The sequence below is a fragment of the Acartia tonsa genome, chromosome 14 (assembly GCF_053477335.1).
Source record: "Acartia tonsa isolate MP-2025a chromosome 14, ASM5347733v1, whole genome shotgun sequence".
Lineage (NCBI taxonomy): Eukaryota > Metazoa > Arthropoda > Copepoda > Calanoida > Acartiidae > Acartia > Acartia tonsa.
The window spans coordinates 11,513,377-11,532,666 of record NC_137273.1 but is presented as its reverse complement, the minus strand read 5'-3'; the positions used below and the strand labels follow the sequence as shown (position 1 = coordinate 11,532,666).

Genomic DNA, 19,290 nt, shown 5'->3' with positions numbered 1-19,290 from the left:
TACTATTTTTGTTCATAATGGCCATTTTCTTTCTTTTTTTTGTTGCATTTTAGTACCTTAAAATCGACTTAATTTTTTTTTTTCAAACTTAAATTACTTAAAAAATAAGAGGTCTACAAAAAAACCGATTGCATATCTGAATTCTATGAAAAATTTTACATCTACTACTTACTAAAAGGACCGGCTAGCTATAAAAAAAAAAGTTGATACAACTTCTTTGACAGGGATAGTATATCCAAGGACGGCTAGCCATGAAAATACTCTTAACAAAATATTAGTCATATTAATGTTTTCTCTGATCTTTTTACATTTTAGTACCCAAAATCCATTTCAATGAATGTTACTTTTTTATAAAGATCATTTAATTTATGATGTTTTGATGCTTGCCAATGTTTTTTGTCACTTTCAACTTTCAAGTTATAGTGCTAAAAATAAGACAGTTTTTAAGAGGCTACGCACCTTATAATAGGGGAAAAATTAAATTTGAGACACATTTAGGTTTCTTGATATTTTACATTAAAGTTTTTGAATGAGACAATATTACCATTCAGTATCTTTCTTAACCCAATATTACCCTCAAAAGGTAATTAACTTTTCAATAAAGTTCAGTTTTTGATATTTTGTTGGGCTTGCCATGTTTTAGAGGATTTTTACTATTAAAAATTATAGATTTTTGTCAACTTCTATTTTTCTTATTGAATATACTTGATTTTCTTCATTTTTAATTTTTATTCCCTTATACCTGGTTTTAAAATTTGATATGTTATATGTAAATCTTATATCCTGTTCACATATACACTGGATTTTATAACTTAAGAAATATACTTAAAGTCACAATTACTTTTTGCTTCGAGTCATGGAAAATTTGACCTATTTAAATTAAAGTTAAAGAAAAGTAAATTGCAAATTAAACTATACAAATTTTGGATACCTAACTTACTTATTGATATCTGTTTTAAATTTTTTATTAATTGTTGATTTTCTTGAAATGCTATATCCATTACTCTAAAATCCAGCTTTCATACCAAACTATATGAAATTCATATTTTAATATGTTTGTACGTACACTACATATTTTACATATTATATAACATTCAAATACAAGTTTAAAAGTTAAATCTAATTTTTCTTAAAAATTTGTAAATTAGTTTTAACTTAAAAGTTAAAGGTATGTTTTTTATGTATGTACTCATAAAGGCAAAAAATAAAAAAATATACCTTTATCTTACTTATGAAACAAGTATTAAGAATACATGGATGGGCCATTGAAAGATATGAAAATATTAATCCCCAACTCTGCACTTTTGGGTATTCATAATTTTCTATTATATACTAAGATATATAAGTTTTCCAGAATTTTAATGTTAGGGGGAGATTTGAAATCTGCATCAAATTTTAAGGATTTTTTATAAAATTCGTTTTTTGTATAATTCTTTATCTAAAAGCGGAAATGCATTTTAAGTTAATTAATTTTGACCAATAGGATAGGTGGATTTTAAACTACCTGCGCTCTAATTGGTTGAATGATGTACGCCATCCAATCAGAGCGCAGATTTTTTAAATCCACCAATCACAGATGCCAAAATTAAATAACATAAATTGCATTTCCGCTTTTAGATAAAGAATTATATAAAAAACGAATTTTATGAAAAATCCTCAAAATTTATAGTGAAAAATTCCGGAAAACTTATATATCTTATTATATACTACCAAAGAATGCTATGTATATTACCTACTTCGTGTCTAGCCTCTTTAGGGAAATTGGGAAAAGTAGCTTCAGAAAAAAACCTTACTACTTTATATTATAGTATGAAGGAATGGAGCACAATATGTACGAGTGCTTCACAAATAAGGGAGAAAGATTTATCTTTCATTTACCTCTCCATGTGTCCTTAAAAAAAACAAAAAATACGGTATGCGTTCATTTCCGCACTCTATTTCTGTTGCAGAACCTAGAACTATGCAAAAGGAACCTAGTAATAGGGTCTAACTTTTTATCTTTGTGACGTAACAAAATCCATCTCTTTTTTAGGGGTTTCCTTTCCCACCTCCCTTCTTATCCTTCGATTTTTGTTACGTCACAAAGATAAAAAGTTAGACCCTATTACTAGGTTCCTTTTGCATAGTGCTTCATAGTCTCAAAAATTCGCACTAGCAAATAAATAGCAGTATAGGCCAGAAGCTGTTTTTTTTAAGAAAGGCAAAATTTGTGGTAATGAATTCACACCAAAATAAACACAAAACCAGGGATCTTAAGGGATAAGACAATGGACAATGTATTAATATATATACACTTTGTTTTCCTTAAGCCAGCTTAATCAGCCAGGTGGCTGAAAAAAACAGGATATACATTAACAATTTTATTAAACCAGATTTATCCGTGTTTAAATTCAAATTTATGGTTAAAAAGTTTGTACACTACCCATTCGGATCTAAGTTTTTGAGTCAAAATAATTTAAAACTTCGGGTACCGGTGTAATTTACAGTCCAATGTCTTCTCCCTCCCTGACACACAACAAATAACACTTTACACACAGGCCAACACTACATCCACACCAGCGAGCAGTGTAGGCTCGTCAACCCAGGCCACACCAAGTTCCTCCAGGACACCCTCCATCACAGGAGCTAGTGAATCAGAGGTAAGTAAGGATACAATACACCAGCAGATGGAGGATATGGCATCTGAAGAAAAAATTCAAGAATGGATACTTTATCGATAAAGAAACACTATTTTTCTCATTTTTAAATTGGAAACAAAATAGTATTTTTCTTGCAGGTGCTATATCTCTATCAATTACATTGACCAGATAAATTTTACAGAGATGTCTTAATAAACATTATAATCAAAAGTATAAAAAATCAAATATTTAAATTTGTGTTATGTTAAAACATCTCTTTAAAATATAATTTCAGAACATTATATTATGTATAATTATAACATTACAAAACTATTTTATTATATTCAATATGTGTTAAAAGTCAACCTGCCTTTTTATATTAACATTAAACTAGATAGTTAACTGTTAAAATGTTATAGGTAAAGAAAGATAGGAAAAAAGTTTTTAAATAGATACTATGAAAGATATATAAAAAGTAGTAAGCTTTCTTTGTCTGTAGAGAGGGATCTTGCTAACCTCTGAACCGATATTATTCTCCTTTACAGTGAAGCTTCGTATTGGGCGTGGAAAGGTTTGCAACTATTTTAGGGGAGGGTATCTCCAAACCCCCAAATTTTCTTATCACTTTTCTCATAAAAACTCAAATTCAAATGAAGGGGAGGTCGTTTTTCTCACCTCTAAACTTAAGTGGCCCTAGAGGCTTCTAGAGCTTCTAGCCGTTAGTAAGATATAAGACAAATCCTTACCATGTTTGGTTAGTCCCAGTTCCATTACTGCATACTATGATTATAAATTTATAACAACTTGAAACAAATTATAGAGTTACCATTGCTTATTAAAGTTATATATTACTTGTAATTTTATAATGCAATATATTTTAGCTCTGTAACAATACTAACAAAAATATTCTGTTTATGCGCGCATTTTCGATAATTATGCGCTATTTGTACATTTTAAGGTATCTCTTTTTCTTTTTTGATAGTTTTGAAAAGCAATAGGTTGCTATCATTAAGATTAGATTATAAATAAAATCATTAGGATTATAATAACAAGGTTATGTTATCTAACAAAATTGTGTTAAAGAATTTTGTGTATTCTAAATGTATTTATTATAAATAGGATAGATAGGGGTAATTTACTTTGATTGCAACAAAAGGAAATTCCATTTAAGTTAATCTTGATGCTTAGAGCTGAGTTTGTCATAAATTCGATATGTTGTTGTTACAGCTTATTTGTCGAATAATTGCGTTGTTATTGTGTCCAACAAATAATAATTTTTACTAAAGACATATTTGCCATAATTTATGTTTTTCTAATAATGAAATAATGACCAGTAAGACGCTTTACCTGCTTACTTTTAGGGCTTTTATTATATCAACAAAAACAAAGTAGAATGAACTATCAAGACAGATCATTTCTGGACATACAAACAGACAAACGGTGATGCAATATATATCCCACTCTACCCTATATGCAAGCAATTTCAAATTAAACATCCTTCACAAAACTTCATTTGCACTCTGCTTGTCATGTTTCGTTTCAAGTTTCAACTTTTACATGCACAAAAAAAGAGATTAAAAATTAATGCTTTTTTCTAGCGTGCTGAGTAAAAAAATCTGGAATGACAACGTTTGTAAAGGTTTTAAGTGATTATGCAGTTACAAGGAGGTCGTTTAAATGGGGCGGAAACATTGATATTTTCTGTTTAAATAAAGAATTTTATTAAATTTTGATTGGGTTGTTTAAAAAAAAAGTAAAAAAAATTGATTATTTCATCAGGTAGACATACCCTAATTATTAAAAGCTGTCCTTTTAAATTCAATTTAAATTTTAATCAATTTTTAAAAACATTGAAGCCATTAAGAAGAACATTCATGAATAAGATGAATACAAATTTTAATATTTTTTATAAAGATTTCAATGTTAAAAATTAAGCTTAATTGGGTTATAGAATTTTGCAAAATTATTGCTGTTATGTTTTACATTAGAGTTAAGAAAATTAGAGTTAATAGTTATTTATCGCATCGTATTTAGTCAGCTTTCCGCAGATATTGAAAAGAAAATTACAAGATTAAAACCATAAGCCCCAGGCAAACAAAAATGGTATTAATTTTATGATTTAATTTCATTATTCGTGGAAAATTGTCTTTAATACGAGGCAGTAAATGATTTTTCAGAATGACTGAGAACCAGTTCTAATCTCTCGGATATTAATCAGTTTTGAAGCCATACTGGAAAAATAATTCTCGGTTCATTTGTAACACATTAAAAATTTAGAAAATTAATGATTTGAAGAAGAAAAAATACCTCTAATGTATTAATAGTAATAGTAAAGCTTATGCTCTTTAAACTTAATAACTAATTCGTGTTGAAAGAGTTATAGAAATGCAAATAAGCGCATTACACATGTGTTCTATCCAGTTTTTAAAACGAGCATGAGTTTGTCCTAAAAACACAGATTTTCATTTGCATGATTTAATTTCTCAATCATTTCATAGAACGAATTAATAGTGTAGTTGGGGGTCAAAATACCTAAGTGAAAATAGATTATTATATTGAACGTATGGAAATTACGACTTAATGGAAATTCAATTAACTCTAGAGATGCTTTGCTACTTTTAAAAAAATAATTACATAAATGTGCATTAACTTTTAAACTTTATAATCGTTTTCAACTTTTTTTCAAAAAATTTAATTTACTTCTTCATTGAAAATTCTTTGAACACAAACTTTAATAGCTTGTTAATAGTGCATATTTTCTATGAGCTTATATATTTAATAATCCTGTTATATAAAGTAGTACAAGGTATTTTTTGTCTGAAGCTTAAGATTTCAATAACTATTTAATTGAATCTTCATATAAAAATTGGGATGGTTTTAGGCTATTTTATTTTTAGATTCAAGCCTTAGGATGGTTTTAGACTTTTTTAGTTCCCTTAAATACAGAGCCCCTAGATGCAAGGGGCGCAGGAGCTGGTACGAATATAAAGTAATTTCTGGTAAAATAAATATTATTGGCATTGCTGACATTTTTAAATTCCGAGATTTTTATGGTATGCTCTTTAAAATATACTCCAAAACTATTTTGTTAGAGATGTTTTATGCAAGTATCAATAAAAGAAATAATATCATAAATCAAGTAGAAAATTCTATGAAAAGTTGATTAGATTATTCTAAAGTTATTTTTACCTCAAAAGTGTACAATCAGACTACCAATCAGAATAATTAAGAAATTAGGAGAAGATCAATATAATATCCATTATTCTATTACTTTTATATTTTGTCAATTTTTGAAGATACGATTTTGATTAAAGCCTTTAATAAAAAAGTATGTAAGGGTTATGTTTCATAAAATGTTGTGGCAATTCAGACAATGTTATACATTAGCAAAATTTAAAAGTTTAGCCATTCACAAATTTTAAAAATCAAAAGACTCATATTAAATTCAGAGCTTTAAAATTGTTGGTCTAATATACATGATATATTTAATTTTTTGGTTGTTAAAAGCAACAAAACTAAAACCTTGATGACATCACAACTTTAAAATCTCGTGTAGGTTTATAGAGTGAAAAAAATGTGCAACTTAAAAAAAGCACCAACATTTTTAGGTTTCAAGTATTACAAAAATTGTTTTAAAACATAGTACTCAAATCTTTAAAATCATGATTTTTATATGGAATCATAATTAAATAACTGAATTTCTAAGCAATATTCTATGATAGCAATCTTTGAGTTTAGTCAGTGATAAGGATTTTGATTTTTATATTGATTAAGTAGATATATCAAATTACCAAAGAGTTTGGAAAAGGAATCTATCAGAAGAAGTTACACATAACGTTACATTCCTTACATGGGTTGACTTATAAAGCAACGAATTATTGTTTAGCTCCTTAATGCCCTTAATTTTTTTTTGATAAGTAAGATATACAATTTCAGGATTAACTTTTAGGTTTTTAAAGATTTCTTCATAAAAATAATAAATTATACTGTTTCAAAGAAGGAGTAACCAATTATAATTATTTAATCTACAACCCTCCCCCCCCCCCCCATACAAATATCTATAGAATGATATTGTTTTCCTGTTTTGAGTAAAGTACCATTAAACATTTTTACAGGGAGGGAGATGGCATTGGGCTGTTTATTACACTAGTCCCCCAAGTCTTATAATAACGTTTCTTTATTCATTGGCTTAAAAACCTTGTTTATTGAATTTTGATCGGTTGGTTCATTTAGTTAAGTGTCCAAACATTTCAACCACTAATTTTAATCTATATAAATGGTAAATTTGTGCATTATCATCGTAAATGTACATAAATTTATTGGCAATTGTATCATCCCTTTAGATCCCTGCATTTTCTTACCTTTGCCTGCAAGAAAGAAACATGATAATTTATGAAGGTGAGAGAAAGGGAAAGAATTTTAACAAGGAGATGGTGGGAGTATTTTTCACACCTTTCTATCCTTACAGGTGTTGGGTAGGAGTTCTTAGAAAGGGGAATTTGTATAGGAGGTGTAAGTTTCAAGTAGTAATAGGTATAGGTTAGTCTGATAGAAAGGATAAATATCAAAGTCAGTTATCTTACAACCTTCTTTGGATAAAAACTAATAAAAAATTAAGTCCTTAATATTTCAAAACATATGTTAAAAATTTCTCTTATAAGAAAAAGTTGAAGTTTTTTTGTTGATAAATCTTATTCTAACTCTGATTTTTAAAAAAATTCCTATGAACCTTTTGAGGTTTTACATGCATAAATGATGAAATTCAATTAAAAAACGCTTAAGCTATCAATCATTAATCCATCAAAGTAAACAATTCATATTATATGAATAATTTATGATTGGTTTTATATCAGGAAAATAATAATATTTCATTTCCTTTCCTGATTAACCATTATTAAAGTCAAATAAATAATGCTTAATAATGTTTGATTGGTTTTGTGGTAAAAAATCATATCATTTACATGAAGTAAATTTCAAATATCAATTTCCTTTTTTTTACAATAAAAATATAAATTATAAAACAAAAAATGTAGTTTCAATTCCATCATATATCTTCCATTTCAGTTCAAAGGAAAACTTCATGGAAAGCATGATGGGTATATTTTATAACAATCTTATTCTAAATTGAATTTTTTTTAACTAGGTAAGGCGTGTAGGTTTGTACAACATATTTAGATGGATTACTATAATAGGAAAATGTGTAACTCATGTGTAATCATTATTCCGGGGCACAACTCAAATTATCTTAAATCATGAAACTTGATATTTGTTTCTTCATTTATAAATCTTATCTAGAATTAGAACAAGAGCATTATTTTTAGAAATTTATTAACATAAAACTTCAACTTTCATTAGAATTTACTTAAAATTTTTCTAATTTCTAAAATAGTTTTAGGAGAATCAATAGTTTGGTAAAATGACCAATAACCAACCTGTGATTAATGGTCACCACACCAGCAGTGACCATGCTGTGACCAATCAAAATGGTCCAGCTTCCCATTCGGTGACCGGTCAAAATGGACCAAATTCCCATATAGTGACCAATTCAAATGGTCAAAGTGCAAGTAGTAATCTTGATGGTCAAGGTGCAGACCATAAAGCTTCTGCTAAGCTTGACCAGGCTAAGGCAGGAGAGCCATACATTTAGAAGTATTTAAAATTAAGAATTTTTAATAAAAATAAACTGAAAATATTAATAGAGCTATATAAATGTATGTCATAAAAATAGGACAGTCAAACAGTGCCTGTTATAAGGCTCGATAACAGCCAGATCATCAGTAATGGCGAAAGTACAGAAAAAGCAAATGTTGAGAATATAAAAGTATCTAAAGTAAATGTCCAACAAGAACATGTGGAAGTTGTTAACTTTGGCAATTCCAAAAAGGTTTAAGATTATGGTGTTTTGTATAACCCCCATATATATTTTTTTTAAATTGTGTCTAATACCTATCATAATGTTAGGTAAAGTTGGCTAATTTTAAGATTATTTGTTTAAGTTTACTATAAACACCATAAAATCTCTAATAAGAAGTCAATAAGAACCACAAAAACAACTATAGTAGAAGAGGGGGAGGCAAAAAGGTACTGAGATACATTTCAGTAATATTTAAAAAAGTTTTTGATAAGTAATCTTTTAATTTATTCCACACCCATGTTATTATACAGATTTAAATTATAATTGAGTGTATCTCATAAAATATAAAATAAGAACCCCATGGGGTGTGACACTGAAGCCAGTGCCCCGCAAATCTGTTGAGCATAGTGAACAATCTGAGCAAGACCTAATTGCTCTGCAGAGGGGTAAACTGGGTAAAATAAAAAGGAGAAATGTTCCTGAACCAGAGGTGATTAAGATTTTACATTTAAACCAACAAATTTTATGTGGATTAATAAGTTAATGTTTTGAGTGTTTTTTTTCTTAAATATTTTTTACTAAACTATTTATAAACCTTATAGTAACTAATACATTATTGCCTTAGCTTAAATAAAAAAATATGTATTTCCTTTTTTTATTATTTCTAATGATGACAAAAATCGATAACTTGATTTTTTACGAAGATTAAATCTGCTATCTCTGCTTCTAAAGCTACAAAGGAACCAACTACAGTCAACACACGTGAGACAAAAGCTATTGCTGTAACTTCAGGTTTAATAATAGAATGAATAGGATATACCAACAAATTTAGCATGGTGCTAAAATTCCATACCATTTTTTTTTCAAAGTCAGGTTATATTTATGATTTTATAAAACACTTACATCTGTAATTAAAGAGTAAGAATTTTATTATGAGAGTAAGGTGTATTATAAAAAATACTTAAGAGGCTGATATTTCATAATATATTCAATCCTTTAACATTAATTTCATTCTAAATAACCACATTATAAGATGTTGAGATAACCCTTCCAAAAATTAATGTTATAACTTCATCATTTTCTTCAATTACATCACAAGAATCAAGCTTCAAAATTAGGAAATTAAAAGAATATTACATAAAAGATTGATAATTCAAATTATGATCTGAATGGGAATGTTTTTAAAATCCTTTTAAAATTTCATAATTATTCTTCAAAATATCTCAAACTTATGACTAAATTAGTCTTTATTTTAAATTCCTAGGATTTGATGAGATAATTTGACTGAATAGAGACATTAAATCTCTAATAATAATAAACAACTTAAAGCAGATAATATCAAAATTAGATAAATAAACTAAAAACAGACAACTATATTATTAATAGAATTACACAAATTAGACTTTTAACAAGACTGTGTTAAAGGATTTTAACATATTTTTATTATTGCTAAAATTCTTTAGGAATTTGGGTCATTGCTGCATGTCTATTTTTGCTAGAAACTTTGAAAGGCCTTTTCTAAATGAGGGTAATTAAATTTATAGTTTATCATTTTGTTTATCTATCCTTCCACACATATGATGTTATTACAATGAGTCTATTTTTTTTTAAACCTAAAGTTAAACCTTTCTTTATAGACTTAATCAATATCTCAAAAAAAAGGTTAAAATCATTTAATTAACTTTTTCTTTTATTACGACTACAACTTATTTTCATAATACACTAGTTGATTTTTTACAGAACATTTTAGCTGTTTTGGATGCACATATTTATCTAAATTCCATGTTAATTCTGAGCAACCTTGATGCCCTGATTAATTGATAAACACATACTACTTGGTATTTTCATTTCAGTTTTTTTATCCTCTGATATTCAAACTTTCATTTTCTTTAGCATTGCAATATTAAACTTTAAAGCAAGGATTTTTTATCAAATTGATATATTAGACTGATGATGTAAATTTTCTACTATAGATAATCTTTTAGGTATAATTTTTGTTGAATTTTAGTATTTGAAAATCCCCATAATAATTTTAGTTGATAGATTAATCAAAGTAAAGTTAAAATTCCTTCAAAAGTTTTATCAAAACAGCATTATAAAGGTATATGGATATGGCAACAATGCTTTTCGACTTTTATCTAAAGAAACCCAATAAGTTATTGCATTTTAGTAATTTTTCTTAATAAATGTTTGCCAATTATAAAAAGTTGTTATAATGTATCATTGCCAGTATTGTATAATAGTTCGGAAAATTTTTATTTACACACATCATTTAGTATCTCTTAGGAATAGATGGATATAATATATGCAAAAAAATTACTTTACTAAATAATTAGAATAGAGAATTTGATTTCTAACTTTGACTTTATTTTAAAGAAGTATAAATAAACTACATTTTATTAGATGGTTTGAACAAATTATAATTTTAGATTGAGATGTTTTTTTTCATGAAATTTTACAAATTTTTATCATTCTAATAATTTAGCAAATGTTTACCTTTTACACAAGTTATTTAAAGCCCAATTAATTGAATAGGATGAACTACTTTAAATTTTTACAAAATTTATAAGTTTAAAAACACTATCCATCTATTTCCTGGATTTTATTCACTTTTTATGACCTCATTACTAAACTTTTTGAGCAAGAGGTGAAATTTATGATATTGTTTAGTTTTTTTCCAGACTCATTCAGGGCGTTTATTTATTTCTACAAATATATAAAAAAAAGTTTAGACTTGCTTTCAATATGTAGCTTTTTTATGCTATAGTACTTATTTTATCTTTATTCTTGAATAATACATAAAATTAAAAAAATCAAGTTATTGATACTTTTATATTTGCAAATTATATAATGAAAAAATCTAATAGGTCTTATGATAATAGAAAACATAACCTAAATTCTTTTTTTTAAATTTCTTGATTGCTAATAACAGATCATTGCTAACTTTAAATTTTAACTGGATCATAGGAAATGTATAATTTAAGATTTAATATGCTACACTTTTAACTGTAGTATAGGTTAAAGAAATAGAGCAAATCTGTACAATTTAAATATGCCTTTTCACTGTACTGAGACATTTATGTATAATTCTGATAATTTCATATTCTTTTAGTAAAACAAGTATAAAATCGAGTAATTGTGCATCCCCCAAGTTGGGTAAAGACAATTCTTCTAAAATTGTTGAAAATTCTACAAAGCTTGAGAAAAAAGATTCCTCTAAATTTGGCAAAATTGATTCTCGAAAATTTGAGAAAACCCATTCTCCTGTTTTTGGTCAAGGAGGGACTTCTTTCAGATTAGGTAATTAGCATTTTTAAAATCATAAAATACAATTATATGAAGACTTAAATTAAATGCAAACAAGCCATGTTAAAATAAATTCAAGTAAAATGACATAAGAAGAGTTAATATCTTGCCTTTTTGGGCAAAATTATTTTTTTAAAAATACTTTGTAACTAAAAAGAATTCAAATAATGATACCATTTAGGAAGGCGGAAATCTTTAAGTTTGGATAATATAACAATCAGGGAGAAAATTATTTAGAGACAAACTTTTGATCAACACATAATCAATTTACTTATATTTATATTAAATCTTTAGGTTTGTAAATTTTATTTTATTGGAAATTACAATATGAGTAAAATCTGATCACAAAATAAGAAATCATTGTTCTTTTTTATGTTTAAACTAAAAACAAGAATGTGCCTTTAATGATCATCTGTAAATTATCTGGCATTTAACGTGTATAAATAAGTAAATTGTTTTGTGTTGATAAAACTTTAAAGTACACAGTAACTTGCACAATTAGTAGAGGGTAGTTGGGAACAATCACTTAAGTTCTTGGTTTATGGAGATTTTATTAAGAATTGTTGGAGTTTTTTTAAATTTTATGTGAAAAATATACAAAAGTGAAATAAAATGAAATATATTGTATTATATAAATATTATACTTACAGGAAAACTTATAAATCTACCTCCTAACCTTAATTTAGATAGTTCATTATTATATAATAGCATAATAAGATTAATTAAAAGATAAAGGTGAATATTATTTTACATTGATAAATAATAAAATTATTAATATTGGTATTGTTTTACCAAAAACTGTGTTATAGTATAAGATACCCTCATCTACCCCTTTAAATTATCACCAACCCTGCACAATGCACACACATAATATATAAACTATTTCAGAGTTAGTGGTTTTGGTCTTCAAATTCTTAAATAATTCAGAGGGATAATTGAGATTTGGGTTCTCAATTACAAGTTTCATTTTCAATGAATTAAATACATTGGAATTTTAAATTTCATTCTATAATAAAATACAATATCAAGCAAACTAAAAGTTATAGCTTTTAAATTCTTTTAAGTTAACTTACAATAGTTTAAACTTTTTGAATAATTGCACATAGTCATAAAAGCACAGTAGCCGTAGTTAAGATCAATTATAATATAAGTTTGTGGTCTAAATATTTTCTTTATTAGAGAACAGTCAGCCTTTTCTGGAATACCAAGGCTAATATTGGAAAATATATAATAATCAAAATTCAAATGAATAGCAAATATATTTGGCAAAAACCTTAAGTAATAAAATAGACCATATTTTCCATGTTGAATAAAAATTGTAGAGAAATATGCAGAAATCTGTCAATTCAAAAATATTTGCGTGTCAAAGGACTTGAAGATTCCAAGTATGTGTTTCAAATAAACTTATGTAAATTTAGAATAAAATTTAGGAAATCAAACCACAAATATATTGAAGTAGAAATTTTTTGGATACAAATTTAAAAAAAACATTTATTTAAAAGTACAAGTCAGTAGGAACATTGCATAGGGAAAAAAAGATCAAATCAACATTCAAAATGCGTTTCCAATTTCCATGTAACATTCTCAAGAATAAATAGGATTAATGCAACTTACCAAAAATATATATAGAGGTAAAAAAGCTTTTAGGGATGTTTAGTTATAATGTTATTCAAGTATGTTTTGACTAAAAAAAGCCAATACTTAGTTTCTTACATGAATATTAAATTTCATCAATGAAGTATTCTGGAATTTATTTTAAATTCATGAAAAACCTGTAGGATTTACACATAAATGGATTTCTAACCCAGAGCACATAAAACTTGTTGAAAAGTAAAGTGTAATCCGAATGAATTGAAGGATATACATATATACACAAATCCATTCATATTCAAATTCACATTTTTGTTGGGACTGAATAATCCAAATAATTTTTGTGAAAAATTATGTAAAACTAAAAATCTTACATAAATGAAAATTTATATCAATTTTAAATTTCAAGGATAATTTTTTAAAAAAGAATTTAAATATTTACACCTCTTACACATACTTGGCTTTCATCAGACTTATGCATAATCAATCTCTACCTGGATCACCAGGACCTGGAATACCTGGACTTTCAAAGTCCTATGCATCTTCCATGATGCCAGGTTCTACCTGTGCAGGCAGCCAAGACTCAATTAGTACATTTTTTCTGCCACTTTCTCAGGAAAATAGACTTTTAAATTACTGAGTCTTATGTAAAATGTAAAAAATTGGAGAAGTAGAGTCCCTTTGTTATAAACGAAATTGATGGGGCTTATTTAGAATAAATATTATTTCCTACAACAAAAATTGAATGTCTATTCACTATTTTTTGCCAAGGAAATTGAATTTGGCAGCAATCACAGTAGTACACACTTTCGGCCAATTAGCAGTGCTAGTAGATCTTCTAGCAGGATAGAAAAATTAAAACCAGAAAGTTTAATTAAATACATAATTCACCTATTAAATGAAAACCTATATTTACAACTTTAAATCATGGTTTTAACTTATTACTAAACAGAATGTCAATACAATTATTGAAGCCAGAGCCTCTATATGGCTACTCCATGGAAACTATAACATTAAACAAACCTCCAACTCAGCTGTTAGGGTCTACAAGTGATCTTAGGTAATTTTAAACAATTTGATGCATTTTTTTCAGTTCTTTACTATTTTGTTAGATAGGGTTAGTTAGATTATTATTTTTTATCATAAACCTTTACATAAAGATGTTCACTAAAAATGAATGATTCAATAAGGAAATGCAGTTATCTTATTTCATATTTGTTAGCAATACCTGTAATGGTATTGGAAATTACACAATAAAAGTAAAGAAAACTAGTAGAAACTTCTGGAAACATTAATAGCCTATAAAGTATTTAGGAAAAACCTATACTATGTTTCACCAACAAGAATACAGGGATAGATATAAGAAAGATAATCTTCTTACAATTTGTTACTAAAATAAACAAGATTTATTATATTTTAAATTTAAATGGATTATAAATTCATCTTGCATTGAGCTATCCATGCATCCAATAATCCTCCAAAGTATTTAAGAAAAACCAATAGTATTGTTACAGTTACCAATACACCCTATTCTCTTTTAATTGCTATAACATATGTCTTAGATACATTTTTCTCTCGAAGCAAAATATCTGACCAGCTTTATTGGGATTATTTTTGGAAACAAAACACATAAGTTATCATAATATATTACTTTTTATGGATGGTTTGCTTAGTTAGACTTTGTAAGTGAATTTTACTAAAATGCTTTTAAAATCTGTTAGTTTTTTATTCAATTTCTAAGTCAATATAAAGTAAATAAAGTTCTTTTAATTGAGCCTATGTTTAAAGTAAGATGTAAGAAAACCTAATGCTACAAACCTTAATTAGTTTTAAAGAGATAAAAAGGAAAGAGATTGGTAAAGAAAAAAATGTCTAAAATCAATTGACAATTTATTTTGCTATATGAAAATTGATATCTTCTTATTTATTATTTCAGAATTTTTATTAAAGAAATTTTTTTTGCAATTTCAAGCAATTAAATTTTAGCTCCCTTATTTATGTCTTTATGAAAGAAAAGGAAATATATGGAGTGATTATTCTTTTTCTTATAATTATACCCTTCTCACAACTGTTCTCAGCCAGAAAAAAGCGGAAAAAAGAAAAGTAATGGGAAAAATAAAGCATAAGACTAGCATACAAAAATTTTAGCCAAATGTTTGATATTTCCAGGCTCCTAAGAATCCATATTTTTTTAAGATTGTATAAAAAAAACTTTATTTGGTATTATTACGCTTTAAAAATATGCCAAAAATTTATTTTATTAAAATAATTTTTAAATTTTTATTTGCCCTTTTCATGAAAAGCCAAAATGTATAATTAAAACTTTTGGCTAAATAAGATTTTTTAAAATTCTTATTCCTCTTCCAAAGGCAATGTATCTAATGCTGCATTATTGCCTATATTCAAAAGCTTTTTTCCTCCCCCTTCAAAGAAAACATTCTTTCTTGGCAGCAACTATTTTCCTATTAGTACTTATACTTACCATTTATTTTATTCATACTTGAAGTAAAAAAAGTAAACTAAAAAGTATTAGAACCGAGCAAACAAATATATCAATTAAGATATAGGTTTAGAGCAGAAAAATAATCAGATTAAAATAAGATGTTTTTTTTTCCCAGTCAAATATAGAATTTTAGATTTTTATCTCAAGGACCTTTTATTTAAGGCCTAAACTGGCATGGAATATTTTGAAATCTTGGGTGCTTTAGATTGTGATTAGTATTTTTTTTATTTAGTATAATTGTCCCTTACAACATGTTGCGAAAATAAGATTTACTTACCTATGCTAATTAGTTTACTATGAATAAAATCTACATTTGTCATAGTACGATATTAGGACGCATACAGTATTCTAGACGTACAAAATGAGGGTCAAATTTTGTACAGTACCTTTGTTTCTCTAGAGTTCAACCAAATATGATTATGAGGGTTTATTTGCTAAAACAAAATATCAATTTAAATTTTAATAGTAGAAAATCAGCTGCTTTTGCACTTATACTTTGTAAATTTGCGTACATTCTTGGACTATTAGGTATTCTTTTTAAAAGTACTTTTACTTTTTGGATAAAATATGGAAAGACAAAAATCTACGAAATTAATTTTCACGTGTCAAATTCATATGTTGACATTAGGTAGAATTTTTACTTTGTCTATGAAGCATTATATATTTTTAGTAGCACAGCTGCTCTGCAGTCTGAGTGTGCAAAAAAAAAGTTTCAATAACGGTTTCTCACAAATTGTCTGTTGAGTAAGGAACCTCCATCTCCCTTATTTTAAGATAATTCACAAATTAAAAGGAAACAGTTTTTTGTTTGTATGTTTATTGCTTTAGTTCAGGTTAGGCTGGGTTATATTGGGTACTGGGTATCCCCAAAGGGTTAGGGCACCACAGAAGCCAGGAAAAAACCTCCTCTATTGTAATGTAATTCAAAAATTAGGTTATGGAGTTTAGTTTCTGAAAAGACCATTTGACCGGGAAAGCACCAAATCAGTAGAAAAATATTTTTTAAACAGCTGCGATGAAATATTTCATGATTGAAACATTTGATATGAATAATAAAAAATATAGCGTATCAGAATATCCTGACTAAAACTATTAAGCACAAAATTATAAGAAAAGTGTTTTACATGATATAAATTTTTCAGTATTGCGATTATTCACCCATTTTATTTGCATAATATATAAAGATATCAACCAATATGGCTTTTTCTATTTTGACCTAAACCAAATATTATATTTGATATCAATGATTAATTTAGGTTTATTCATATCATATTATTTCTACTAGGTTATGTGTTAATAATGAAATACAGTAAATGAAGCAAGAAATATTAATTTATTCCAAACATGTAGAGACGGGTGGGGATAACAGAGTTTACTTAACCTAACCTTTATTTTACTTTTCACTTTAATAATTTCCAATTTTATATAGCAGAAAATGTCAGTAAAAAATTCAAGTTAGACGCATGAATGTTTTGGAAAGGTTCTATAAACTGCATAAAATTAACTTTGTCCGTCAGTTGTCAGTAATGCTCTAGCGAATATTAGAATTTGTTATAAAAATCATTTTCTACAGATAGACGGCTATTTTTTTAAAGATTATCCTTACTAATAAGCTTTTACTCTATAATTCACTTGATTATCAGTCTATTTAAGAAGTTTGCTATTAATGGCTGTCATTCTTGTTTATGAAGTATAAACATAAGACAATATAAGGAAAAATGCAAGAGATCACAAATATTAAAGTCTAATACGATAACATAACATAACGGCAGTCATTATCAATAAATCTTTTTAAGAACCAACCAAAATATGAAGTACAACCTCATGTACTATATATTGCGTTTGTGTATTGTAACATAAATGTTAGATTGTTTCATTAATTAGGTAGGTATTGTCTATAAAACACAGGAATCTTAAAGGATAGACAATAAATATAATTCACAATTTTGATAGATAAACATTATGTAGATTATAATGTTTTGTGGTCAAGTTTGAACAACCTTTTATTTGTACTACTTAATTGATTACCCCGCAGGGTTAGAGCCCCCCGCAGGGGCTAGAAATAGGAGAAAAGCTACTGTGAAAAATAAGAAGAATCGACCCTTAAGGAACGTTGCCACGAAAGGGACTATACCCGTACTACTCAATTGAGATTACATATGAACTCTTTTGTTGTTACTTGCAAAAGCTTATAGCTTTAGGGGGGGGGGGGGGGGAATTGAGCATTTACAGTCCACTGTCCCTTTCCTACCTGATTAGTGATCAAACATGAATATTTTATACAAAACAATTGCATCTCATTTATCAAAAGTACTAAGAATTATTATAGCTATAGATAGTTTAATAAAGTTGTTATGGAGCTAGATAGATAAAAAGATAGATATTTGGACAATTATATAGAGACATTTTATATTTTATCCCAAGAATTCTTAGGTTGAATGGGTTTGCTTTGACATTAGAAGAGTTAGAAGAGTTGTACCAGGTCTCACAAAGAGTTGTCCATAAAAAAGCAAATATTTTTAATACAAAATCTGTAATATTATAATCTCACTCTGGCTCTCTATGTCTCTTTCTCTTTCTTTCTCTATTTTCTTTTCTTTTTATCTATCCTTCCTGTCACCTTTCTCTCTCTCTCTCTCTATCGTATTTTTTTTCTTTTTTCTCTTCCTATCTCTCTTTCTCTTTTAGTTTTGTCCATTTTACCTTTACTTTTTTTCAATTGGCATCTACATGTGTATAAATTGTATAAAAAAAAGTAAACTAATATTGTAAATATTACTTTAGATCCAGTCAAAGTTTATCTCAACAATCATTTTTAGACAGCAAGAAAAAAGTTTTTAAGGTTGTACAAAAATGTAATTTGTTAAATTATTGCACTTGTAGAGGCTATATGGTTAACATATTTGATAAGATAGGGTTAGTAGGCAGGTTGTCTTTTAATGCCAAAAAAATAAAAAAAAATAGCAATAAACTATATAGATAATTATATAATGTTCTGACATAACACACTTTTAGCATACAGAAATCTGTTATTTTAAATTATATTTCTTCTGATTTATATAATCACAATCTAAAATAACAGATTATTTACACAGAGAAATAATCAAGGAGACAAAATTTATGATTTTTAGACAATCCTTTAATATTTTTTAATATCTATATTTTTTAAATCATAAATTTTCTTGCCTTAAAATACTAACATATAACATATTAGATATACAAGGTGTAGATATCTAATTTAGAAACTAAACCTCACATATTTTTTTTACATTTAAAAGTTTACTTCAATCTTATATAGAAAAATCACCAATTTTAAGGTAATTTTTATTATTTTTCTAAAATAGGAAATGAACTTTTGAATTTTAATTTTATTGAAACTTTTACTGAATGATAAAAGATTCAATTCCTGTGTTTTTACA

General features: G+C 26.9%; 1 protein-coding gene across 1 annotated transcript in view; it reads left to right on the top strand.

Annotated features, from left to right (window-relative positions):
• The window catches only part of LOC145305727 (uncharacterized), a 151,075-nt gene that overhangs the window by 93,790 nt on the left and 37,995 nt on the right, over positions 1 to 19,290 (top strand). The window contains exon 34 of the mRNA XM_080147466.1: positions 2,538 to 2,639. Within this exon, the coding sequence (XP_080003592.1) occupies positions 2,538 to 2,639 (102 nt within the window). The remainder of the gene's footprint in view (positions 1 to 2,537; positions 2,640 to 19,290) is intronic.